Consider the following 26,352-nt stretch of genomic DNA (forward strand, 5'->3'; position numbering starts at 1 on the left):
CAAGTAATCTTTGTTTACTGTGGTCTCACCTGGCATTTTGATTAAAATCCTCACCACAAGTCTTGTCTTGATTTTATTACCACTGGGTAGACATTATGCCCTAAGTAGAAACCTGAAAAAAGGTGCTGTTCTTGTTCAGTTTGTCCAGCAGCCAGAGGTGAGGCTGGTGGACAAGTTAAGCATGGCCCAGCAATGCACACCTGTGGCAAAGACTACTCAGCAGCACTCCGGGTTGCACTGGGATAAGCAGCAGCAGCAGGAGGGATGTGATGGGTGCAGCCTCTCTGCTCAGCTCTGGTTACACCCGTCTGCAGTGCTGTACCCAGTTCTGGGCTCCCCAGCAGACACAAGGACTTGTGGAGTCTCCTTGTACTTGGAGGTGCTCAAAACCAGACTGGAATGGGAAAGATCCCAGGTGACCCTGCTGTGAGCAGGGAGACTACACAAGTTCCAGAGGTCTGAACCTCAACCATTCTGTGATTCTGTTCCTCTGATTGCAGGGCAAATGGCCCAGGTGCCCTTTGCTGGTCTTTACAAAGGCTGAAGGAAGCAGCTCTTTCCAGTTCAGTTGTAGCTGGGGGATCCCCGGTTAAACACTTTCCAGTAGTTGTTAGACCAGTCTTGGGAGCAAGTCTCAGCCTGCCTGATTTAAGTTTCTTGTGTGGCTCCTGAATATGGAGAAACTTGCAGAGCTGCCAAGGTGCTTCGTGGGTGAAGCAGGTCAGAAACAATTCTGCTTCAGTGACCAAAGGCAAACCATTAAATCATCCCTATGTTGGAGCAAACTGTCTGCTGTGTACTACTGGCAAAGATTGACTGTATGCCATAGTGTCCAATTCTAATGGTTTTTGATGGTCTGTGACAAATTTTAGGCTATTTTCTAAATTAATTACCTCCATAGGAATGATAGGCTATGAAATCTTGTAATAGAAGATAAGTGCTTAAAAACTACGGTGCTATAAACTATAAGGAAGCAAACAGAATGGAAAGCAATGCTGGATGTGAAAAATTATAGGGAAATTTTAAATATCAGAGTTATGAACTAGCTCAAGTAAGGAATAACTTTGGCATTTATACAGCATAAAGTTATGGCAATATAAGAAATAAGTTCCAAACATTATAAGTATTTGTTATATGTCTTTAAAGAAAAGTAATGCTGCTTGGGAAAATAAACCAGAATGAGTAAGAGTAAAATAAGAGCTGACAGTCAAAGAGAGAAATGTTTGTGCCAAAGTAAAAATGGCTATTGTGGATTTTTTTCTTGATGTCTTCTGGCTCCATAATGATATGAAAAACAGTTTGGGTTGAAGATACAAACTAGATGTTAAGGGGGTTTTTTGTTGCAAACTACTGAAACTCATCAGTATAGGCTTAATAGAATTAATAGAATCAAAATAAGGTCATTTTTACAACCTTGTAATGCCACACCAGTATAAAAATGCTTATTTTCATCTGCAGATTCATGTTTTCAGCTAGCTGGCAAGGTTGTCTGTTAACGTCAAGTTTGCTGTTTCATGTTCTGCTACGTTGCTGTCTCATTTCTGTGCCATTAATTGATATGCAAATCTAGTTTAGGAAGAGTGGTGTTCCAGTAGGAAGTTGGTTTCTGTTTGTAGATAAATTTTATAATTAGGCTACGTATGTGGTGCTTAGTCTACTGTTTCTGGAGGTGGTGGGGTTTAAAATTTTGTTTATTTTTCCAGCCCTTTCCTTAATAGGCTGGGAAGAAAAAAATAAACATGTAAAGTGTCCTTACATTCTTTGCTTAATTATGTATTGCTGTAGTGATTTTTGCCTGTAGGATGGAAAACAAACCCAGATTCTGAAGCTTCCAGTCTCCCTTATCATATGCTGTACATCCTCTTTCCATCTTTGCTTAGCTTATTTTAGTAAAAGAATGTGTCTCCTTGCCTTAATGCTCATTCTGTACCAAAGCTGCACAAGTGACAATGTTTTTTTCTGTGAGGAAGAACATAAATTCAACTTGGTTTTTAGTGTGTTGGGGCAGGGAGCAACTTACTTAAAAATCTATAATTCACTGAGGAACAGAAGAGCTGCTGCACCCCTGGGCAGGGTGGGCAGTGACACTGTAATGTGGGCAGTTAAATGCCTGAGTTGAAAAAACTCTTAAATAGCTTAAAACTGATTAATTTGACCTTAAATCAGGGATTACATGTATCAATTAAAATTCTGCCAATTAATGTTCTTAGATCAGTAATTAAGTACATGCATCATCCTTCAAAGTTACTTAACTAACCCTTTGCTTTTGTACCGGAGTGTGTTTTTTGCTTTTGAGAATTTGGAGGGGAAAAAGTGAGTATTCCATTGACTTCAGAAGTTTTGTCTAGACATATGACCATTGTCAACATTGATCATATTAGAAGGGCTTCTTGACACTTCAAGTATTGACAATTGACACAGTTCCCAAAAGATAACAATTTTCTTGATGTGAGAGTTCGGGTCTCCAGTTATTGTCAATGGTTTTCTTCCTGAGCAGAACTTTCTACATCTGCAGTAATGGTTATTTACAGGGGAATATCAAAACAGGGTAGGCACTGAAAAGCCATTCTAAAAATATTTAGTTGTTATTCAAAGGAGTAAATACATTTATTGAAATAAATTACTTTTGCATAAATAAGGAATAGTAGTCACTGGAAAAACTGATTATTTTCTCTTCTTCTCTCCCTCCCTTTTGGTCCAGTTGGTCTATTTTACTGCATCATTGCAGCTTCAGTTTTTGTTAAACAGTTTTGGGAGGGACTAGCCTAACTAGAAAAGATACCTGTAACAAATTCAAGTATGTTCCAATCTCTTAAATTTTTTTACAGAAAGCTGTGAAATCTTCTTTGATGTTCGGTGGTATAAGAGAAACTTGAATTCTTGAAGTCTAGCTCCATGGCTTTTGACCAAGTATCTCCTCTTTTTCCTTTTCTGTATCAGTGTATCTTTTTTCAACCCCCAAGTTAAATGTTCTTTCCTTGCTTTATAAAAGTGTTCCTCAGCACTGTGATACGGATCCTTCAGCTGACACCTCAGTAGAATACCGCTGAAGGATTTCTGTCTGCTACAGGGCAAAATCTTCCTGAAGCTGCTATTTTTGAAGTAATCCATTCCCTGAATAACATTCTTCTTGATGACTCTCCCAGAAAATGGGAGATGGAAAATAACCTGCACATTTGAGCATCACAAAAAGGAGCAGTATTAAGTCTTAACTCAAAAAGTTGAAAGCTGAATAAACACATCTTTTAACAATCATACAAAGGTAGCTTTAGAAATCCTCCTTGTTAAGATGCATAGTCCAAGAATGGCTTGTAGGCAAACCCACACATATGAATTATAGTAATTAATCAAAGCATATTTATATTCATAACAATTCAATTTCAAATAGGTAAATAATATTCATCACAATGCTTGCATGTATTATTTACTTCACTGTCATGCAGAAATAGCCAAGCTGACTTTCCAGATGCAGGCTGAATGATAAAAGACATGCCAGGAGCCATTTGTGTCCCTCTCCTGTGACTTGCTGTTCCCACAGTAGAGATGTTACAGGATAACCATGTATGAAGGAGCTCCTAAATTGGCATCACTGATTTAGGGGTGCCAGGATTTCAGCTTTTGCTGCTTGGAGTTACCCTGAGTACCAGGCTGTAGAGAGCTGCTCGGAAACTCCTTTCAGTGTGTTTTGGCTGTACCTAGTGTAGGCATGGCAACTTTGAGTGGATTGGTATAATGAATGTTTGGGTGTGTTCATCTGAATTTCAAAGTGCTGCAATTCCTGCACAGCCTTACATCTGCAGTTTGTCTCGAGCATCTTGAGGAATTAGAATTATGTAAATGTGAAATAGTCAAGATCGAAGCAGAATAACAAACCTTCCTCATTACAAATCATTTGACACTTCAAAAGCCAACAACTTGAATTGTGCTGTGATGTTGAACATCTTGTTTTTTTCAGTCCATTTAGACAAAGTGGGTTACCTGTAGTGTATTATAACTGAGCCAATTTATTACAAAATACTTAGTCTGGAAGGCTGGTGATGCAAGAAAAATTCTTGAATTGGAATTTTTATCTAAATGGGGAATGGTGTTATCACCTGGAGATTACCCAGGAGTAGAGGAGGTTTGGGTTCAGTTATGCCTCTTCTTACTGTCCTTTCTTCCTGCCACACATTCCTTCAAAGTGTAAATCTTACCTCACATTTAACACTTGCTCCTACTACTCCATTAGATGATAGGATAATGTGTGTAGCTGCCAAGACAGACTGATCCTCCATGGACAAAAGCTGCAGGGCTTGTGCTCCAGTAGCAAAAGATTGGTTGCCTTGCCTCTGTTAGAAGAGGCTATGACAGAAAACAAGGCACTTTTCTTGTGCCCAGTGATGCATCTTAAGCTCTAGAGGCTTTGTCACATTACTGTATTGTAGTCATTTATTACTGTACTTAGCGTGATATAATATGCTGATGGGTAAAGGTGCAGCCATTTGCTGAGCTACAAAAATTGCTGAGGCAGGAGCAGAGGATGCGTTGGGAAAAAACAGATTGCTAATAACCAACCTCAGTGCTTGCTCCAACTCGGAGGCTCTTCCAAGCAACTTATGTCCTTGAGCAAAAGGAGGTGGATGAAACACTTGTTTTTGCTTGGCTCTGGAGCAGCCAACGCCAGAATTTGTGTAGTTTTGTGACCACACTTTAGAAAGCTGTTGGAAAAACTGGATGGAGGGAGAGGATGACTGGAAAATATTATGGGTGAGTGCTTTTGGTAGGTGTGAGAGCAGCAGTCAAATACCAAGAAGTTTTGTACTCTAGTCAGAAAAATTGAAGTTGGACACAAGTTTAGAACTAATTAACGAAAGTACCAGCATCCTCTAATGGTCTACAAAGACCATGCTCTTCTGACAGGCACTTAAGTGTAAGATACTGGGATCCTTCAAAAATAACCAGGCAGAACTAAAAGGTCTGTGCTATGGTGGGGATATGCAAGATACTCTCATGTGAAGGCTTCACTGTACACCATGGGTACTGTGTTTACTTTGTAGACAAAAACATTTCTGGTTCTTCTGTTGATGAATCTGTGGTTTGGCTGTCTGCTTTTGCATTTTTCCCCAATAACTAGCTCTGCATCTGGCTTTGAGTAGGGCATTCTGTCAGTTACTCCATTTCATTTCTCTCTAATCCTGTTAATGTGTGTAGCATTATAACACTTAATAGTAGCTTAATGAACTTCAGACAATGTTATTTTATGAGTAGACAGTGAGGAGGCCCCTTACTGTTAATTTGTGCCCCACTTTAACAGGCCTTCAGTAATTGTGGTGTTGCTGTATTGTCACCATCTATACCATTATTTTCTTAATTTTTGTCTCCCTTCAATGTCAGTGCAGTTCATACATACCCTGTGTTGACTTTGAAGAAACTGTTACTCCAGCAGCCTTTTATCCCTGCACTTGTATAGGGGCAGAGGACTTGGATTGTGGCCCCAGTTCCTGTTACTGCCATCACAAAACCACCTACACTGTTCCCCTCTTCACCTGCACCTCGTTTTTTCCTTCCTGCACATGTTTTCAAGTAGGCAAGCAGTGTGACTGTGGTGTTTCCTGGGCTTCCTGCTCCTGCTAAGTGATGCCTTTCACTGTTCTCCCACTGTGGAACTACACTGACCTCTTCTTTCCCAGCTGCTGCTGTGGTCTTGCCTTGTAATTCCTTGTGTTTGCCTTCTCCCTGAGTTGTGTAACAATGATCACAGCCTGAGATGATGCCTGGTTTTGCTGTGTGTTCACTGCAGGGGAAATTTTAACAAATGCATGTATTAATACAGAAGACTAAATTGACCTCTTTGTTTGTAACTGTTCATTACTGCATTTCTATTTCACTTCCACAATTATACTGAAAGTTGTGTTGCAAGTGGAGAGTATGTGAGTAGTCATTAAAAGCTTAACACAGCTTTTTCTGAAGTTGTTGTTTGAGTGATCCAAGTGTTTATTGTATTTCATATACAAGTAGTTTACCATGCTGCTGAATGCTGAAGTGCATCAGCAAAGGTTTTTTTATGAGGATAGAGCTCTTATGCATGTAATGTGTGTAGATAGATAGATAGTCAATCTTATTAAAGCTGTTATTGGTACATGCTCTTGGCAATGAGCCACTGATAGCTTGAGGCATACTGGCCTATTTTCAATTTCATATTGATGCTAGTAAGCAATTAAAAATAAACAATCTGCATTTCTGAAAAATATACAAACAGTATCTTATGATATTACATATTACAAAAATTGCTTATTTTACACAACAAATAGTCTATTTTATGAGAGCTGCTTTTTTCCACTGAGGAAACTTTCTTTTCTACAAAATGCTGCCTTTTCCCACTGAATCAGATCTTTTATTTTATTTTGTTTAAGCCTAACATTTCTTTTTTGATTAATTAATCTTGTTTTGAGAATAGCTTACGGGAGATATGAAAATAACAAGTATTGGCTCTTCTAGTACTTATTTCTGGTTGTTTTTGAGCCCTGTTAAAGATTCACATTTCTAATGTGAAATATTCTGGGGGTTATATTAATGCATGAATGTTCATGTGAACTATAGGGGATTTTATCACACATTCCTTCTAATGGCTTTCCAGACTTGTGACTGGAGATCTCATAAAGTAAAAATACTTCAGCTCATGTGCATATTGAAGACCACTGGAGAGGAATGACTTGACCTGACTGCTCCAAATTTTAAAATGTTATATAAAAATCCTCATGTGAACACTACACGAATTTCTGTACTTATTTTGCTACTGCAGAAAAAGTGGTTTTGTTCTAAGTCATTTGGCATATGATCTAATGCAAAGTTGCTGGTTTTGTTGCATCTGGTGCTGAAAATCCTGAGCAGTTTTCTTGGTGAATTCAGAGCCACACGTGTAGATCTTCTTTTTTCCTGCTCACTGCTGAATTTTCTTAATTGTGCACAGTCTAAAGTAACAGCCTTTGTTTGGCTTTAAATTCAGTTTAAATTCACATTTTGATATATATTTGCCAGTTTGGTTCACAACTTCGTAATAGATGTAGCTGTGTTTAATTTTAAATTCATGTGAAGCTTATATATCTGCCAGTTAAACCAAATTACCCCTCTGCCTTTATACATCCCTTCTCATGACCTCACAGCTATTATTCTTCACAGCTTTTACTGTATTTTTGTGAATCACTTCTTCTTTTCTGTAATGCAGCCACATAAATTCATTAAGTTCTGGGCCCATTTTCATTGTTCTCTTAGTTCTGGTGTTTCAGACCAATGTTCATTTTTGCTGCAGCCTTTCCCTGCAGTGGGGGCAGGCCCTGGAGTCTCCTGAAAAGGAGGCACTGCTGAGGAGAGGACCCTGGCCAGGAGTGAGCTGAGAGTTCAGCCCATCAGCTCCTGCTCACCACAGAGTCCAGCAGCCCTTCAGAGGAGGGGATGTGCATAAACATGCTTGGGATGTTCTTACTGAGAACCCATCTCAGCAAATGGGGTCCAGCTTTTATGTTGGCCAGGAGTGTGTATCTAGTAATCATCATCATAAAGGCATCCTCATTCTTCATAGTATTTTATACCTAATAATTGGAGCTCTGTGCAGAATCGTAGGGTTGGTAACCTCCCTCCCTGGAGGCACTTGCAGCTTAAAAAGAAGCAGTGATATTTTAAAAGCTATATATATGTAAATCAGGCAGAGCACAGGGTGATGGATAGCTGTATTCTTGTTTAAATAAGTATCTCTGCTTTCACTAAAGTGTCTTCAGCCTTCATGTGCAGTTTTCTCTAATAATAAATGTCTTTCTCTGGAGTTTTCACTGTTGTAATGGAATTAAGTAGTTCTTTTATGATAAAATTCACCCAATGTTAAGATAGTAGTTCTAAAACCTGGTTAGTGACTGTTGTATAGAAGGGAAAGTTAGTTCACTTTAGTCCAATACCTGTTTTTTAAAGCAGAAATGATGAAATCCAGATGGTGCTCCCTGGTTTGTGCTGTGCTTCCCCCTTGAGTGTTTGGATAATCGTTGCTAATACTTACTGGAGCAAGTTCAACTCCTTGAGACATTTGAGAGTATTTTTCATTACAGTTGTAGAATTAAATGAAAGCTTTAATGAAATGTAGAATTAAATCAAAGTTCCCGCCCAGCCTCAGGTATTGTGTATTTGTAATCGAGTCATTTGGCAAAGTTATGACAATGCACAGGAGGCTGGAAAGTCTGTGCTAAGTTGTGGTTTGATCCCAGTACTGAAATAATCTGTGTGTGGGGTGAGGTTCTCCTTAGTTCTGCAGTACTGGCAGGAAAGTATTGAAACCCCCGTTCCAGTGTGAAAGCTGAAAGTGTGAAATGAAGGGAGACACCAGTGTTGTAAAGAGGGTAATTAAAGAGTTTAGAATTTGTTTTTAGTTTATATACAAGTCAGAAAATGTTTGCCATGGTGCTGAATACTGTGTCATTCTAAGGGGGAGTGTGTGGCAACAGATTTCTTGCTTCTGCTTTTTCTGCACCTGCAAAATCCAGTGGCAGTGTTTCTCTAAAATTGTGTATTTGCATTTACTCAATTTTATATGTAAGTTATATAAGAGAGGCTCTTTGTAGCAGCCTGTGAAATCTTTATCCTGTTCTGAGAGCTGAGGAAGACAATGCTTGTGTATGGTCTGCTGCCTGTACAACTCTGAATTGCAGAATACTTTCTTTCAGAAAGCTGTTCAAGATTAAGGTCTTAACTGGGATTTTTTTGACTGGAACATGAGAAGCTTCTTAAAAATGCTAAACTGGTTCCTGCACATCCGAGATGAGGCAGACAAGTTGTACTCCTGACTGGCCTGGGTAGAAGTGCTGTGCTAGGTTTGATAAATCCTCTGATACTCTTTCCTTCTCAAAAGTGTTTCCTTAGTCCTAGCTAAGGAAGAAGCGCCAAGAGCAGGCACCACCAGAAAAGATAGGAGAGTATGATTGGATTAAAAAAAAAAAAAAAAAAACAACCCTGTGTGGCATGTGGAGTTTTTAAAGGTTTAAAAGGTTTATTGCCTAATTGTGTCTTAGTATTTTTGTGGTAATCAGTCTACATGATTAAGACTTCTAACTACTTCTAATCAAATGCAAAAGCTATTCCTGTCTCTACAAAAGGGTTTCTTAATGCTTTTTTATATTGTTCCTTAACTTTCTATCAAGTCAACAGAGAAGAAAATCCTATTTATTGGTGCAATTTAAATGTAATTGTTGGTTCTGAAGGAAACTCTTTTAGTTTAAAATGTTCTCCTCTGTTTTCTGGATACATACTGTCTATTTAATAGAGAAGGCTGCCAAGCTTTGACTTCTTTTGGCAGCCGACTCTAATTAGCATTTCTGTTAAATAGAACCTTTTTCATTTTAAATTTTCAAAAGCAATGTAGAAATTCTTTTTTTATTGAAGAGTTTTGTCTGCCTTGGCAGCAATTGCAGTCTTTTTGCTCATAGTAGAGGGCTGCTATACCAGCACCTGATTGATAAATACAGATAGTTGGGATTCTCTCACCAGTTTATGGGCTTACAACAAATGCTGCCCTTATGCTTCTTTAATTTTTTTTTTTTTTTTTTTTTTTTTTTTTTTTTTTTTTTTTTGTAATGAAGCTTCAACTATAAAAAGCTAACAAATGAGATTAAACCAGTGATTTGTTTCTGCTTAGCAGATCCAGTCCTTTCTTTGATGGAAAAGCAAATGCTTTTGTTTTAATTTGGTGTAAAAGCAAGTGCTGTTCATTAAGAGGGCACACAGCTCCAGTAAGCTTGAGGAGATATATGGAGATGTTATTGTTTGTAACTTAAATGGTATTGTCTTTCCACTCAGCAGCTGTATGGAATGCAAACAGGATAATTATTATGACTGCATTATGTGTCAGGCTACTTACACAGATGAGTTAATGGGCAAGAGGTTTTTATATGGCAACCTGATCATGCACAGGGGAGTAATGAACTTTTCTTCCACTTGAGCATATCGTCAGGAAAACTTCAGACCAGCAAAAAGATTATTCTCTTGTTCTTGTAGGAATAATTTTAAAATACTGTTGCGGAACAGGTTGGCATTCTTTCAGTCCATCTGCCAACACATTGATAAAACAGATTGATTTTTTTTTAACCCTAAGGGTATGGGAAGAGTCCATTAAAGTCCAATCTCAATGTTGTTGTATAAACTTGTAGTTGTTTGATTTCTGAGCTCAGTCCAACTTACCTGGATTTGATACCAGTAGAGCTGTGGGAGGCCCTTTATTCTTTTGATGGTAAATGGTTTTGTTGCTATGATCATACAGCCTATAAAATAAATGTTTTGGTTTTAAAATTCAAGTAATGAGAGAAAGATTTAGTAAAAGCTGCAAGTTCTGCTGCACTTTAGAAATACATGTGGCTTGTTTAAATTTCTGTAAATAACCATTCTGATAACCCTAACATGATTTAGTCCATTTTCCTAATAGTGTTAGACTTCCTGTATTTATAAGGAAAAACTGGGTAATGAAATGCAAGATGTGAATGTGATATAACTGATGCTAGTCCTGGTTTTCAGCTTTGTCTCATGGAAGGTAGAACTTCTAAGATTAAGAATATTCAGCTGTTCTGACAGCCAAAAATGCCATCTATTTCTGAGTGGTTTTGTTCACTAGACCTATGGTAATATATGTGACATTAAGTATGTCAATGATACAAAAAATCTTCAAGATTCTAGGTGTAATCTTTAAGAGTTTTCTCTTTTTTTGTTCTGTTATGTAACTAGACTCAGAGAACTGCTGTCACTATCAGAACATTCCAGCCCATGGAAATATCCTGTAATGTCTTTTTGCAAAGTACAATTCTAAAATCCAGAGGTCTTGAGAACAAAGTATTTTGTATCTCTGTATTGAGAACAAAGTATTTTGTATCTCTGTATTCCAACAAAGTTGAAGAATTGCTGTGTAAAGTATGAGTACAATTTAACAAGACCTTCCTTCCCTTTTTGTTTTTTGAAGGACTTGGTAAATATTGAGATGTTTTTGACTGCTAAGGAAGTGGAAGAGTCGTTGGAAAGACAAGAGACTATGACTTGCTTGGCTTGGTGTCATGACAACAAATCCAGACTCAGAAAAATGAAGGTATGAAAATGTAACATATTCACACTTTGGTTAAACTATTTTCTAAACTACTTGGATGCTGGATGTGGTCAATATATTTTAAATTACAGGTCTTGAAAAAGGTCTCGTATAAAAGTAAGGACAGTAAGTATAAAAATGTTTTTAAAAGGCATAGGTAATTGGAGCTAAAGAGGCTCAGAAATGTCAGACCTGGAAGTGAGTGCTGGGTCATCTTCTGGATTCAGTGTTGTCTCAACAAATCATGCTCAAATAAAATACAGTACTCAGTTGGGTTTAGTGTAATTTGTAAACAAATAAATGCAGAAATACATAGTGTCTTGATGCATGTAAACTTATATTTATAATTCTGTGCATCCTGGTGAGACTATAACTCAGTTTATATGTGAAGGTCTTAAGAATGAGATTAATTGGTAATCTCTGCCCTCAGGTTTAAAATTTCTGAGAGAAATTTCATGCAGATTTTAGTCTTAGTAATTTTTAACTGTTGAATATAAGAAGACAAAATTTGAGAGTAAAGAACGAACTTGCTGTGAGAAGATACAAAAACAAAAGCTGGGATAAACAAATAATAAACACAATTATTACTAATCAAGTAATAAACACAAAAAGTCTTCCTCAAGCCATTGAGTACCATGAGCAGAACACGCTGTGTACTTGTTGCTATGCAGTCCGTTTAAATTTCCTTGTCTCTTCAATTAGGCATTTCAAAACATGCTGTAATCTTTTATAGGGCTTGCAGAAATCGGTTTTTAACTGATATTAACCAAAATCCCTGCCTCCCTCAGATGTTTGTGTCTTACAGTTTTTAAACTGAGTGCTTTCTTTAACCAAAAATGTTTGAGTGCACTTAACAATAAGCAAAGAGTGACGTTCTCTGTCACTCAGGGGCGTCAAACTGAGAATGAGCCGAAGATGGGACACAAAAGTAAATCGGCCAGTGATTACTCTAGAGAAAATGATCTTGTTATGGAAACCATTAAAGGAAAACCAGAATTGGTATGTAAACCACGTTGCATAATTATACTGATTTAAAAAAATCCCCCTTGTGTATTCTTAAAATGTTAAGTAATACAAGGAACAAAATCTGAACATCTTACTTGTTCATCACAGGTTTTTCAACAAGCAGTAAATAAGGACAAATCTTCCCCATCCTCCTTTTGAAAAATAAACTACAACAAAAATCTATTTCTGCAAGCCCTACTCTTTTTTCTTTTTTGTTTCTTTTTTTCATCAAACAAAAAAACAAAGCTAAGGCTGTGAGAGATCAGAGTTGGAAGAAGACAAATTACTATGCTTCTTTCTGAAACACAAACATCTCTGCTTCTAGTTGCTTTAGTTGCTTAGCTACTCATCGACGTTAATGTTCTAAAATCTCAGCCACCACCTACCTGAATGCAAGCCTTATCTAAAATCTAAACTGTTTGGTGGCCTGGGAAAGCAGTCACATAATCTTTACAGATGTGGGCGATCTGAAATCAGGTTAAGAGCTGCTGTGGGGTTGTTTGAAGGTGCACAGCATTGGAATGTGCATCATCTGATTGTCTAGAACTCTCTGCTTCTAGTTACACTGGTCTGCTGAACCCCTGGGGCCATTGGCTTGCACCTTACTTAAAAATTCATTTGTTTGGCATGTGAGTTTTTTTGTTGAAATGTCTTAGCAAAATAGGAAGCCCTGGGATTTTGTATTTTTTACAATTAAAAAGCTTGGTCAGATTTTTAGTATAAACAAGCTTATTTAAAATTCTAGATGAGGAGTTGGTGTAGGTTTGGATAACAAGGTATTTTAAAATTGGCCTATTGGAAATTCTCAAGAGGAAAAACTTATTTTCTGCTAAGTCTGGGCTTAAATACAAAAAAAATGCATAGTTGGAGAATAATTTTTTCTGTTCCTTAAAATAGTAAGTTTTAACATATGAATGAATCCATCATTTTTATGTTCAAATGGCTTAAGTTTTAAATCTTAAATAAGCAGTTATTGCAGTATGTGCATTAGTCACCCCAGGCAGCTAACTGATAGAAATTAGGATATGCTCAAATTCCTACTGAAGTCAGTGAGGAATTTTGATATGACTATGCTGATGACAATAAACAAAAGGCAACTATTCATTAGAAACATGGGGAAAAAAAACAAAACAACATTCAGCAAGTGGAGCAGAGGAACACGGGGAATAGAGTTCTTTACATGATTCAGAGCACTTGGAGTTTTCATTATTTTCATAAGGTAATCAAACAGTTGACTGTGTCCCTATAAAGAAGCATAGTGATTCTTTTACATAGTTCTTTTACAGGGGGGAGAATCTTTTTAATTCCACATATTCAAAGTTTTTTTATAGATTGTGTGAACTGGTGATGGAATTTGATTTAAAGGGACACTGTCAACTTCGTTAGGCTTCAAATTTTATCTTTTTCCATAAACAGGTAAATGCCACTTGGTTTTCTTGTTTGAGACTTATTTCCAGCATGGCTTTTAGATGTTTGACAAGAAGAGTGGGGTAGAGGCTTGAAGAAAGGGAGGGAGGGTATTGCAGCAACTTAAACTGTGTGCTGGTTTTTGTTAATATTGGGGTTTTTCAATAAACATTCAAAGGCTTGTTTCTTCCTTGCAGTCTTCTGGGTAGACCTGTCTAAGTTATCACATAGCCCCAAACTACTGTTTAGTTCTACTACTTTAAATTGTAAGAGAATACAAAGAAACCACCTATTGCTCTCATTTGTGCCTCAGGTAACAAACAAGGCTTTCAGTCATTATGAAAAAGTTCATCCCTGCTGAAGTTTTAAAGGAGGCAAAAAGAGGAGGATTTTGTTTGCTTTTAGGGAATTCTGTGCTGATCTTGTCTGTGGAGTCAGCATTTCAACCCTTTTTTGCATGAATGCCTAAAAGCAAGCAAATCAGGTTGCATGTTATTAACACTTTCTTTTTTGTTGTGCACACGTAGTCGTTAACGAACCATGCGGTGCAGCTTTGGCACCATCTAAGACCCTGTCTTGTCTTTAATCTCAGAGCTGTCTGGAGTTCAGCCTAAGGATTCAGGAGTTCATTGAACTCATTCGACAGAACAAGAGACTGGATGCTGTGAGGTATGAAATTAGGATGCTTTCCAAACAATTTTCTTAACAAGATGGTATTATGCTTCATTGGAAACATGTGACTATTGTTGCAACACCCAGAAGCCCTGTAAAGCCTTGAAGGGTCTCTCGCCTGGTGCTGTCATCAGTCTTTGGATTTAAGCTGGGCTTGGATTTTTTTTAAAGGCAAAGTGTCATTCCACAGATGCACCTTCTTAAAGTATTGATGTTATCCCTGAAATTCTGTCTTCTTGTTCTTGAAAATCAAGGTTTAGAAAATAAACCTGTTTAAAAAATGAAATTGATTTTCTGGTGGCATACAGTGCACTACATAAATATATATTCACCCTTACCTAATTTTCAAGATGTACAGCCACCTTCTTATGGCAATTCATTACAGTTTTAATCACCAGAAATACTAAAAGGTTAATGAAACCTTCCTCTAAAGCTTTAACATTTAAATTTTGACTGAATTTGCTTCTGCTTTGCTGTCTTCATTAAACTTTTTGTTCTGCAAGTTACCTGCAAGGCCATGTTCACCCCCTGTATTGATGCCTAATTTAGAGTTTTGTATTGTTATGGGTGGGAGAGGGATGAGCTGTGTTAGGTTTTCCTCACTCTATTCCTCTGGCTCCAAGTGAAGAAACCAACTCAGTATCCATTTTTACCTGCTCTGAAGAAGTTCAGCAGGGACTACAGAGAAAAAGTAACAATGCCCAGTGGGGTTGTGAATCAGTAACAGAAGTGCAGTCACACCTCAGCACTGCCTGACTTCAACCCACAAGAGAGTTTTTCTGACAATACTTTTCATACCAGCACATTAAGCAATTTATACATCTGAGTTAATGGTCCTGATTTAAGGTGGAATAATGTTCCAGGATAACACAGGAAACTAGTCCTGCTGAAAGAATTTTGATACTGGGACAAAGAAATGCATTGATAATTTGATAAGCAGTGACCTTGCCAGCACCAAAGTACGGTGCAGGTGGCAGAGCTACTGGAGCTTACGTGGGCACAAGGGAGGGAGAACTCTCAGCAGGCTGTTTCGTAAGAATATTTAAACCTAAAGAGAGGTGAGAAGTTCATGGCCCAACATGAAGCTTTGCTGGTGAGAACATCCTGATGAGGACATTGTTGCCACATATTTCTGTGTTAAGGAAGTTGCAAGTTCTGCTGCCTTTGAACCCAAACTAGGTACTTCAGAAACTGAAATTTGTATTTGTGCAGAGCGGATTTTTTTGGCCAGAGCAGCACAGAGGTACAGAAAATCATCGTAAAGTATGCACAGACTGAAAACATTCAAGCATATTCCCAGATCTAGATGGAGATGCTTTCCTGCAGGGCAAAGTTTTAGGGTTATTTTCAGGTTTTATTTCTAATTTCATTCAGATGCGTGGCTTGCTTTGAGCTAATATCATTCCTACTTTGCCCTACTTGCACTTAAATCATTTTTGCTCTCATCCCAGCCAATGCAAATGTGCAATCTGATAAATTCCAGCTAATTTTAATGTTAATAATTAATACCAAACATAATTAAAAACAAACCCTACAAGCTAGCATTTAGATATGCGCACTTACCCTTTGATAGACTTATCAAATCCTAAGGAGTTGTCAAGTACTTAAGAAAAGGATGAAAGGGACTCAACTCCATTATCTGTCTTCTGAAGCCCATGGTGCTCTTTATACCAGATGAATACTGTGCCTTTAGCTTTATTCTCAGTTTGTTTCTTTGCCAAGTGTGCAGTCATGCATCTTTAACAATGAGTAGTCCATGCTCTAAAAACTATTTTCTTTGAGCTACAGCTTCCTTATGTAGCTTGGAAACCAGAGGGCAGGCACAGAGCTGGAATAAGGAAAGAGGCTGAGAACTGGGACAAAGCAGATAAGGTCCTTCTGTGTTTTATTGTTACTGGATATTTGTTTCCCTCTCATCCCTTTTCCACATCAGAAGTGGTAAAATTTGCAAGCTGTCAGCCCTCAAGAGGACACAGCATGTTTTGTGTGAAATAACCTGTCTGAGACTTACAGCTTAGAGCTCCTGTCTCTAATGGCAAACAAGGCATCCATATTGAGTCTTGTTGGGGTGAAGTGTGTATATTCCATATACCTGCTGAAATTCAGGATTGACATGCATTTTATACTTGGCAATTATAAGTTGCCAGTCATGGCAGTGCTGCTTTAACTTCATAACCACCTGTAAAAGGAAAAGGAGCTGTGAAGTCTTTCTATATCTCAACTCCCTTTTAGCAGGATGAGTTTCGATTATTTTGTACATTCAGACTTCAGCATCTCAATGCTTCCTTTTAATAATGTGGCTTTAAAAGTGTAAGTTTTTACCATTGCATTCTACTTTGATTCAAAATAAATAATATTGAATAAGGGAATACATTTTGGGGAGGCGTGGCATAAATTTCATTGCTTCCAGCAAACCCTTGCAACTTGTGGTTTTATTAGCTTGCTTTTTTTAAGTGCCTACTGCAGAAGTCTTTGAGTATTGTGTCTGTGGTGCAATAAATAGGTCAGGCATCCATTAGAAAGCAGAGAAAGAGGCTGTTTACCAAGGAGTTTCCTGTATGAGTGGAACTGGGGGAACTGACATTTTGTTGAAACGCAGCTGGTGTTTAAATAAGTTTGAAAGCTTTTGCTGCCTGCTGAGAACCTCTGAAGTGACATTGCTTTTACATTAAAATTGATGTGAACTTTAAAATTATCCACCTTATTAAATAAGTGTTTGAATTTGTGTAGCTTTTTAGAATGAGTACAAACAGACTTTCCTCTAAGGTACCTTATCAGAGTAGCCTTGAAAGTGCAAGTTTCAAGAATGTTAAAATTGTTCTTGAATACAAAGAGTAAATCTCTTAACCTTAAATATAACAGAAAGTTTTTTGCTTAGTGTCATTAAACTCTACATCTCTAGGTTTGCTTTTTTTTTTTTTTTTGTCAAATTTGTACCTACTAAAGTTACAATGAATTACTGATGACACCAATTTCACTTTAGGAGCTCTCATTAAATTCATTCTTGGAAATTTGACAGCATTTTGATATTTTGCTCTTATGCAATGCCAGAGATACACAAAGTTCTCAGCTAAAAGCTTGACAAAGCATGATGTGCACTTCTTGTTCTGGGGATACAAAGGACAAAAAGGAGTAAATAATAGCTGATGGTGGGCAAAGTTAGGACAAAATGGCTACAAGTCTATCACTTTAGTCAACTTCCTTCCTACAAGGATGAATGAACATTTTATTTTTTTGGTTGGGTATAAAAATAATAAAACTTTTGAGCACTTTGACTATCAATTCTGTTGGTTGTCATAAGGGTCTCAGACAAAGGCATTCAGACATTGGCTGAAAAACTGAGTAGCAAAAGTCCTTTCTTGATAACATCTTATATTTGTGTTTAGTCATTGCCACTGCCCAATAAGGATGTTCATTTTTATATTCAGGCATGTGTAGATGTATAAACTGGACATTGCAAATGTGGATCCTTTTGTAATTTAATGTGCCCTTAGTGAACTGTAGGTCTTCAAGTCTTTGTAAATATTTGTCAAGTACAGTATGTCAGCTCTACCTGTGTGGGCTGGAGGGACACACAAAAGATTATGGAATTTGTCCTTGCAGAGTTTACAGAATCATTCTGGGATTCAAGAAACAAGATTTTTTTTCCTACCTATTACTTAGATCTGTCACAGGAAACAGTGGCTTCAGGGATGGTCTATTGTTAGGATTTAAAAAATATTTTCTTGAAAAATTTAGCCCCCTGCCTTAGCTATAGAGACTTGTATGTGCTAATGGTGATAAAAAATTTGCAATTAAGCATTGCAATGTTCAGAGACCTCCAGGAGCATAACAACACTTGCACAGAGATGGAAATGGCTGAATGACAAGGAAAGGGGTAAATAGCATTATGAGGGCAAATAAGGTGTTATTTCACTTGCATTCCCAAGTAACTTACAGTAATGTGTGTGCTTCCCAATCTAAAAAAGACTTGAGTGCTATGAACGATATCTTGCTCCATTTTAATTTCTCAGTGGATGAAGTTCAGCCATAGCAGGCAGACCTTGGGGGAAACCTTTTACTTTTTTTAAGAATACAGGAGAGAGGGAAAGTCAGGAGATAAAGACTAACTAACACAAGGTCATTTTGGAAAACCTAACTCATTCTGGTTGAATCTAAACCAGCCACCACATCCCAGTGTGTTCAGTACTCTGCAAGTGATGGAAGGCTGATGGCCTGGCAGGGAGGAGACCCTCAGCACTAACCAGGCTGGTGCAAACTGGAGTGTCATTTCTGTGTTACCATCACGGAACACAACTGCACTCTAATCAGTTCTTTTGAGAAGAATTTTCCCCCTCTTTTCTCTCATGCATGCACAGATAGTAATTTATCTCAGCTGGTAGGTGTGAATTTTTTTGTTTGCCTAATCTTTGTTTTCAAAGCTCTCCACCTTTATTTTAGCTTTCTTCCAGTGTTTCCAGGCTATCTCCTCTCTAAGGCCAGGGGATTTGTGCTTCTGCCCTCATAACAGTAATCACCTGGAGAGCAATGTTTACATTCCCAAATTGCTCACCCAGCATAGGAAATTGGGTGGAAACATTCTGTCCTACATAACTTCCATTGCTTCCTGGCTTGGGTGGGAGAGGAAGTAGGAGTACTGAAACACTGCTGAAGAGACTTTCTCATGGTATTGATGACCTCAGTGTAGTAGTCAAATTCAGAATTGGAAAAAAAAACCCCAAACAAGCTTGCCTAGTTTTTCTTATTCAAGCCATGAAATGGGCATTTTGAAAATACTGTCTATTCCTAAAAGTAATTTAGGAATTAATAAAAGACTCTTCTAAAGTTACAAAAGAGCAAACTCTTAGTAGAGGACTTGAGAGATGACTTGGTACCTTCCCCATAATACAAACTGCTCAGGGGTTACAGCGTCGGGAAAATTTTCCTACACTTGTGCAATGCCAAAAATTCGGTATAATGCTGGTTCCATACCTAGCCTGCTGTGCTACATCTGTGCACCACTGAAAACAGGAGCTTTTAGCAGAAATGCTGAACTAATCATCCATTTTAAAGGCTGAAGGGTCTTCCTGTACACTTGCACTCCAACTTGAGAATTACTGATCTTGGGAAGACTAGACTAGGGAAACTTTCATATAGGGTTTTAAAGTAGTTAAATATCCTCATAATCTGGTAATAATTTTGTGGTTTCTTACTATTTCCTGGAAAATATGGAAGTTTGTATTTTTGATTTAAATACGTTTTCAGGTAGTTCTGTCACTTCTTCCAAATACCCAAGCTTTCAGTCATGCAGGTATCCCCTAAAATCTGTATGTGTTAAAGTAGAAAAAGTTAAAGTTCTCATTAATTTTTTTTATTTTCCTGGCTAAAAAAAAAGTGCTCTTAACAAGGTGTTTTCTATTATATTGCCCTAAAATTTCTGGTAGTCTGCATGGAAAATGATATTGTCTTCAGCCTATACCCCTGCCCCCAGAAAATCATTTATTCGAAATAAACATTGCCCCAGCTGTCAGTATAAACAAAGCAGATGCTTGAACACTCTTGATGTGTAATGGGTCTGGAGCAGCTGATTTTCACACTGCATTTATCTCACTTGTGAGTGTGTGCCAGAGCAGTGTCATACACTGAGCCTCCACGAGCAGAGATATTTCTTCTAATAATCATGGTTGTTTTAGTTCTATGTGAGGCAAGACTTCACACTGCAGTACAAAGATTCTGGTTTCTAAGAAATTACAGTATAAAAATGCTAATCCTTAGTCACTCTTGCATTCCCATTTGCAGGATGTGTTTTTTTCAAATTCTTTGGATGTACATAGAGCACTCCTGGAGTTCATGTATTGAGAGCAGAATCTAGAGGTTTTCTCCAAAATCTTCCATAATTAAGTCAATTGACTTGATTTAGAAACAAGGCTGTCTAATAAAGTATCAATTCTCTGTTTCAGACATGCAAGAAAGCACTTCAGTCAGGCTGAGGGCAGCCAGCTGGATGAGGTTCGACAGGTGATGGGAATGTTGGCCTTTCCTTCAGACACTCATATCTCTCCCTATAAGGTAACATTGACATTCAGTGTACAACACAATATTAAAACAGATGTTTCAGTTCTTTTTTCAGCACAGGAAAATGCATTGATAATATCAAAATAAATGTGGGGGTTTTTTTAACTTTTACTTCCTAACTTCCACCTTTGTAAGAGTTCTTATTTTTAGTAACTAGTCCTTGTAGGTTAATCCAGAAGAGTATTTATATTGTATTTGTGTTATATAAAGTATTTGTATTGTTTCAGTTGGACTGCAATAGTAACAAGGATTCACACTGAGCTAGGCTTACCATAAACACACCATTAGAGAGCTGTAGGGCTGGAAGCACAATAATTAAATATACAGCAAGAGGCAGAAGATGGGGAAGTACAAAAGGAAAAAAATGTCTTGTTCAACATACAAAACTGTGGCTTTAATACATCAGCTGTTCTTAATTCTACTTCTCACATTACTGTTGTTGCAGTGGTTGGGATGAAGAAAGGAAGGTTGGTTTGAATGATGTGAAAGCAGTAATAAGTTTTCATTTATTTGGATTATGCAAATCAATGTAGATATTAGTGGTAATATCTACATCTAAATTTAGATCAAACAAAGTTCATAGGTAGCTGCTGTTTTCTACAGACTGAGTTCTGTAGTCATGTGCTAATTCACTTCTTTTTAACTTGGCTTTGGAGGCAGAAGATAGAGAAGAGTTGAGTTGTCAAAGTAAGACAAGAATTCCATGAAATGCCAAGCCAATATGCGACAGTGCCAGTATAAACACGTTTTCTAAACATGATGATGAAATCATGGTTTAACAAAAAAAGCACACAAAAAAAACCCCTGACACAAACAGCCCACAGAATTGATACGAATTTCTTTGCTCATCTCAGTCTTAGAAGGGTGCTGGTATTTTACATGCTAGATTTGATCTAAATTATGAGTATAAATGATAGATGTGTTAGAAGACTGTGGGTGTAAGATAGAGCTTATCATTATTTTAGTAGTTAGAAAGAAATAGGCAGGAAGTAAAAATCCCATATTTTATTCTAAGGGCTGGTTTGGATGAAGTGTTTCAATGAGAGAGAGCAAGGTGAAAAAGCTAGGAATGTTTCACATACAACCGTACGATGAGAACAAATTCCCTGATATTTTTGGATATGACTTAAAACATTGTAGTTTATAGAAGTTTTGAATTCTCTAATAATTATCTAGTTCAACACAATCACAGCATGTGGTTGTTTGGAGTTACCTTTAATATCTTGACTATGAGTTCTGTGCATAAATGGCTTCCTAAAATGCCTTAAGTAAATTCTTTTTAAATATTTGACGAAGTTTGCGAGTTCATTTTTCTAACCAACTGATTTTTATTAATTCAAGGAAAGAAGTGTCTTCTGTAACCAATGAATAGAACTTTCTCCAGCTTTTCCTTTCAGGAATTAAAGGAAAATATTTACCATTGTGGCAAAACTAGCTATTTTCTTTTGATATCCCTTGAACATTACTGTCACACCAGATTTCTTGGAGCTCAATCTAACCTGGCCTTGAACAGTAGAATCACTGAATTGTTAAGGTTGGAAAAGGTCTCTGAGATCATCCAGTCCAACCATCAATCCAGAACCATCACTAAACCATGTCCTCATCTGCCCTAACAACTAATGTTGTTTCCTAAGTAGTCCAGCATTCTAGGAAACTAAATGGAAGAAGGAACCTCACCAGGTTTTACATACCTTGATTAGAACATTTGGTAGATGATGGAGATTGAATATTGCTCCAGCTATTTTAAATAATACTTGATTATAATAAAGTAGTGTTAAAAAGTACTTTTTATACACTTCGCATTGGGGTGTCCACTTCTGTTTTGTGATGGTCTTGCTCGAGTTAGTTTTGTACAATTTGCCACTCCCAGGCTTTTGTCCTCTGGAACAATTAGATTGAAATCAACTTATAGTTGTGTTGTTTTTTAACAGGATCTCTTGGACCCTGCTCGATGGAGAATGCTGATCCAACAGTTTAGATATGATAACTACAGACTACATCAGCTGGGAAACAATTCTGTTTTTACTATAACACTCCAGGCAGGCCTTTCAGCTATAAAAACACCGTATCCTTTAATGCAGATATTTCTGCGAGTGAAAGAAAGCCTTGCGGGGGTTTATTTTTGGCGTATGGATGCTTTTCAGAGAGCTCAAATAAGAAATGTTGACAGTTCAATATTTTTGTTCATGAGTTGTTCACATGAAGTATAAATTGGTCAGTATTAAATTAAGGAGAGATTATGATAAATAGCATTATGGTTAAAAAAAAAAAAAAAAAAAAAAAGGCATGCCCAAACAAAAATTTTAAGGTAAGATGTAACATTGTGTTTAGTTTGGCTGTCTCTTCATGTCCGAAATTAGTGAATATGCCTTCAAGGGTTAGTGAGCTGGGTCACAATTACTGGTTTTAAAGCACTTAAAACCTGGCAGGTAAATTTGTGTTTATGTGAATATTCAAAAACAGCTGCATCTTTTGAAACTTCGTTGGGTTTGCTGCACACTGTGTTGTGCTGGAGAAGGGCTGGAGTGCTGCACCTCAGAAGCTTTACCTGTGCAGGCTGCCATAGACACCTTCTGCTCACTCTTGTTCCTTGAAACAGAGCAAGCCCTTGATTCTTTTGTGTAGACATTGAACTTGAATTTAATGTTCTGTGCATTCTGTCACCTGGGCTCTGTTGGCACAGCTGACGATCTTACAATTCGAAGGTTTCCCATACAATGGGGAGCTAATTATGGTTCCATTGTGGCGATTGTTCCCTAACTTGCTGTTAACAGACAGTGTTATAAAGAGGATGGGAGCTCAAAAAACCCCGACTGCCCTGTGTGTAGCAAATCCCTGAACAAGCTGGCTCAGCCCCTGCCGATGGCACATTGTGCCAACTCCCGACTAGTCTGCAAGATTTCGGGGGATGTAATGAACGAAAATAATCCTCCGATGATGTTACCAAATGGATATGTCTATGGATACAATGTAAGTGTTGCAGTCAATGACTTGCTGAAGGCTAAAATAGCAGCGGTTAGAATAACTTGCTAGATCAGAATAAGAGCTAATATACTCAGTCAAAAGCTAGAAAAATACTTCTTTCAGTAATGTTTTTTTAAGGACTGTATATTTAGCTGCTTAAATTGGTCTTAATGAAGACATATTAATGGTCACATATCTAACTATGTGAATTTATAACACGAGATCAAATGGCATTGGAAATCTTTCCCTCCAGAGAGCAATAATGTAGAATAAGTAACTTCTGGGGGCAAAGACGTTTTGACCTCAGACCACAACATTTTTTTAAATTACAAGTTCATTTCCTAAACAGTTCAATAATGCTTTGAATTACTGTTGCAAATATTATCTTTTGGTTTCACTCTTTTTCAGTCTCTGCTTTCTATTCGTCAAGACGACAAAGTAATTTGCCCAAGAACCAAAGAAGTCTTCAACTTCTCACAAGCTGAGAAAGTCTACATCATGTAGGTCTGTAAAACACACGATGAAGTGCCGCTGGAATTCTGACACAGTGTATCTTGGCAGACCCTGTAAAGGGGGGGGCCTTAATGTGTGGCAAAGAAGCAAAAGCTGCCACCTTGGGGAGCAGACCTGTCGGTGGCATTATTGTTTCTTGCGACCAAAGATCAATGAGCAACAATAAACACTCTTGAAAGGAAATTAAAAAAAAAAAAAAAAAAAAAAGGAAAAAAATAGAAAAAAAAGAGAAAAAAAAAAAGAAGAGAGGAATTATGACTTAAGTTTGTACTTGAATAAAAAACGCAAAAACAAATTTTGATTGTTAAGGTTTTGTAACTTAAGGTCAAAAATTGGACTCTTCTCAAAGAAAAGTACTTTCATCTTCTAAAGGATAGCTTTCTTTAAAGATGGACACTTGCACTGGGGGAAAAGTTACAACAGATTTGAAATGAAATCCATTTTTCTTCCCTCTTTTTCACAATTGTCCAAGACCCTTTTGTTATCAAAGATATCAGTACTACCAACGTGTTCTCCTTTAAGCTCCTCTTTGCCTTCTTTATGATCCTCCGGTGAAGTAATCCTGAACATGAATGATGTAACTTATTTCCATGGGAAGATATTTTTATGTCTTTGACACGAGGTGGCTTCTCTGGAGGATCAGATAGGGACTGGTTTGAAGGAGTATGAAGTCTTTTTCCAAACCCAAATATTTTAAGGAGGTTGCATAAGTATCAAGAAGAACCGAGAACATTTCAGGCAAAATCCAATGCTTGTTTAAATGTTCTTTTTCCAGTCTACCATAGTGTTAAAGTCCTTCTAAAGTTATTAGTTATGTGCATAGGGTTCAATATGAAATCATTAGTGCTACTGCCTTATTTCTTGCTTTGAGAATGTACTCACATGACAATGAGCTGGTATTCTTAAGTGTTGGGCGAAGTTTCTGAAGATGCCTTGCAGGATGATTACATAATTTTAGGGTCTAAATAGTATTCATTACTGAAACTAATAGTTCAATTTTAACAACTGCAGAACACATCCTTATGACTTTTCAAAAGAATTAAACCATTGTAGTTTAAACAAAACCATATTGTAGAGGTTTGTATTTAGCGCTTATTTTTGCATGTTGATGTTGATTAGCTAATAAAAGATTGTAAATGTAAGACATGTTAATAAAAATTGTTTTCCATTTCTTGATTATATAAAATTAGAAAGCTGTTTTGTGTTTAAATGTAAAAAAACCTAAGAATTTAAGAGTGGCCTCTCTTAAAAGAAATGTAACTTCCAAGTGTTGGTTTTCAGTGTTCTGCAAGATATAAAAGAAAAAGAAGAAAACTAACAACACAAACACATACTGAAGACCAAACCAAAAACCCCTGAAAATACCCCAGCAAACCAAAAAAATGCCACACAGCAACCATAAATGTCATTCTTCAGAGCATTTCAGTCAAATGAGTATTTTTGGTTTAAACTTTTCATATGGGAACAATATAGTCCAGGGTTTTTTCTGTCTCTTCCTAGAAGACTGCCTCATGTCCCAGAGCCTTCCTGTTAATAAAATGTTGTGGGCGATGTTAGGTGTGGGTTTTTCATGCTTTAAAGAATGCTGACAAAGCACAGACAAAGGACCACAACTTCTTTTCATGTTCAACACTTAAAGGTCACAGATATTGCTAAGCTGCTGGTACTAACCACTGTGAAACTGTAAATACATGGGATTTCCAGGGAGGTGTGTCTGAAAAGGTTCTATTTTCAGTAGGCATCAGTTATTGATGCTTCAGAGCAGGTGTGTCTGGACCACTGCAGTGCTGCCAGCCTGGCACAGCCAGTGCTGCACTCACTGCTGGAAGGGAAGGGTCTGTTCTCTGGGCATTTTCTGAAATGGCAGATTGAATGATTTTTTAGAATAAATGCAATGTACCAAGAGTAGGTGGAGGCAGATACTAAGAGAACTTGCATTAGTAATTGGAGTAATTTGCTATCAGTTATGCAGTAACTGCTCTCTTCCTTCTGGGGCAAGAGTTGGAGCACCCTCAGCTCAGAGGGGGAGAGGATGTCACCCTGAGGAGCAGTGTTACTCAAACCCATGTGGAACAGCACCTCTACTTTGGGGCACTGTTTACAGCATTGTTGCAGAAGGGCTAGCATAGCTTTGGGCATGGCAACCTCACTTTTCCCTACTTTGCAGAAATTCATAAAAGGCCAAAGCAGGAAAGAAACGGTAGATTTCTGTTGGACCTGAGGGAACGTGTGGTAAATGCACAGCAATTGTAGGGCATGGAAATTGTTGGTTTTGCTTCTCTTAAATACTAGTTAGAGCTGTGGTTTCCTGAGACCAGTCTTTTTTGATTTCTGTGACCTGAGCAGAGTGGTGGAGAAAGCCACACTCTCCAAAAAAACCTAGTTTGGGATGGGAGGAGAAGAGAACAGCTGTCCAACAAGTAGGGCCTCTGTTTATGGGAGGTGTGATTCCAGAGGGCCAGGTGCCAACATGAGGACTCAGTCCCTGATGGTGTGTTACAAGGGAGTGTTCCAGAAGGAGCGTAGGGGAGCTTCAGCTGTTTGTTAGCTCTGACTGCTCACTTTGGGAATCTGCAGTCACACCACCCATTCTGACTGCAGCGAGGCCCGTGTGCCACAGGCAGCTGTGGCCTCCTGGCTGGCCCTTCTGA

The 26,352-nt window shown here is 37.7% G+C and overlaps 1 protein-coding gene across 3 annotated transcripts in view; it reads left to right on the forward strand.

Annotated features, from left to right (window-relative positions):
• MAEA (macrophage erythroblast attacher, E3 ubiquitin ligase) overlaps positions 1-23,945 on the forward strand; it is a 48,008-nt gene extending 24,063 nt beyond the window's left edge. For all 3 annotated transcript variants that reach the window (XM_083861214.1, XM_083861215.1, XM_083861216.1), the window contains 6 exons: positions 10,967-11,089; positions 14,091-14,167; positions 20,110-20,218; positions 22,156-22,289; positions 22,999-23,194; positions 23,597-23,945. In XM_083861214.1, the coding sequence (XP_083717340.1) occupies positions 10,967-11,089; positions 14,091-14,167; positions 20,110-20,218; positions 22,156-22,289; positions 22,999-23,194; positions 23,597-23,692 (735 nt within the window). In that variant the 3' untranslated portion in view covers positions 23,693-23,945. The remainder of the gene's footprint in view (positions 1-10,966; positions 11,090-14,090; positions 14,168-20,109; positions 20,219-22,155; positions 22,290-22,998; positions 23,195-23,596) is intronic.
• Positions 23,946-26,352: the final 2,407 nt, after the last annotated feature.

Source organism: Zosterops lateralis, assembly GCF_965231275.1.
Source record: "Zosterops lateralis genome assembly, chromosome: 5".
In the NCBI taxonomy this organism is placed as follows: Eukaryota; Metazoa; Chordata; class Aves; order Passeriformes; family Zosteropidae; genus Zosterops; species Zosterops lateralis.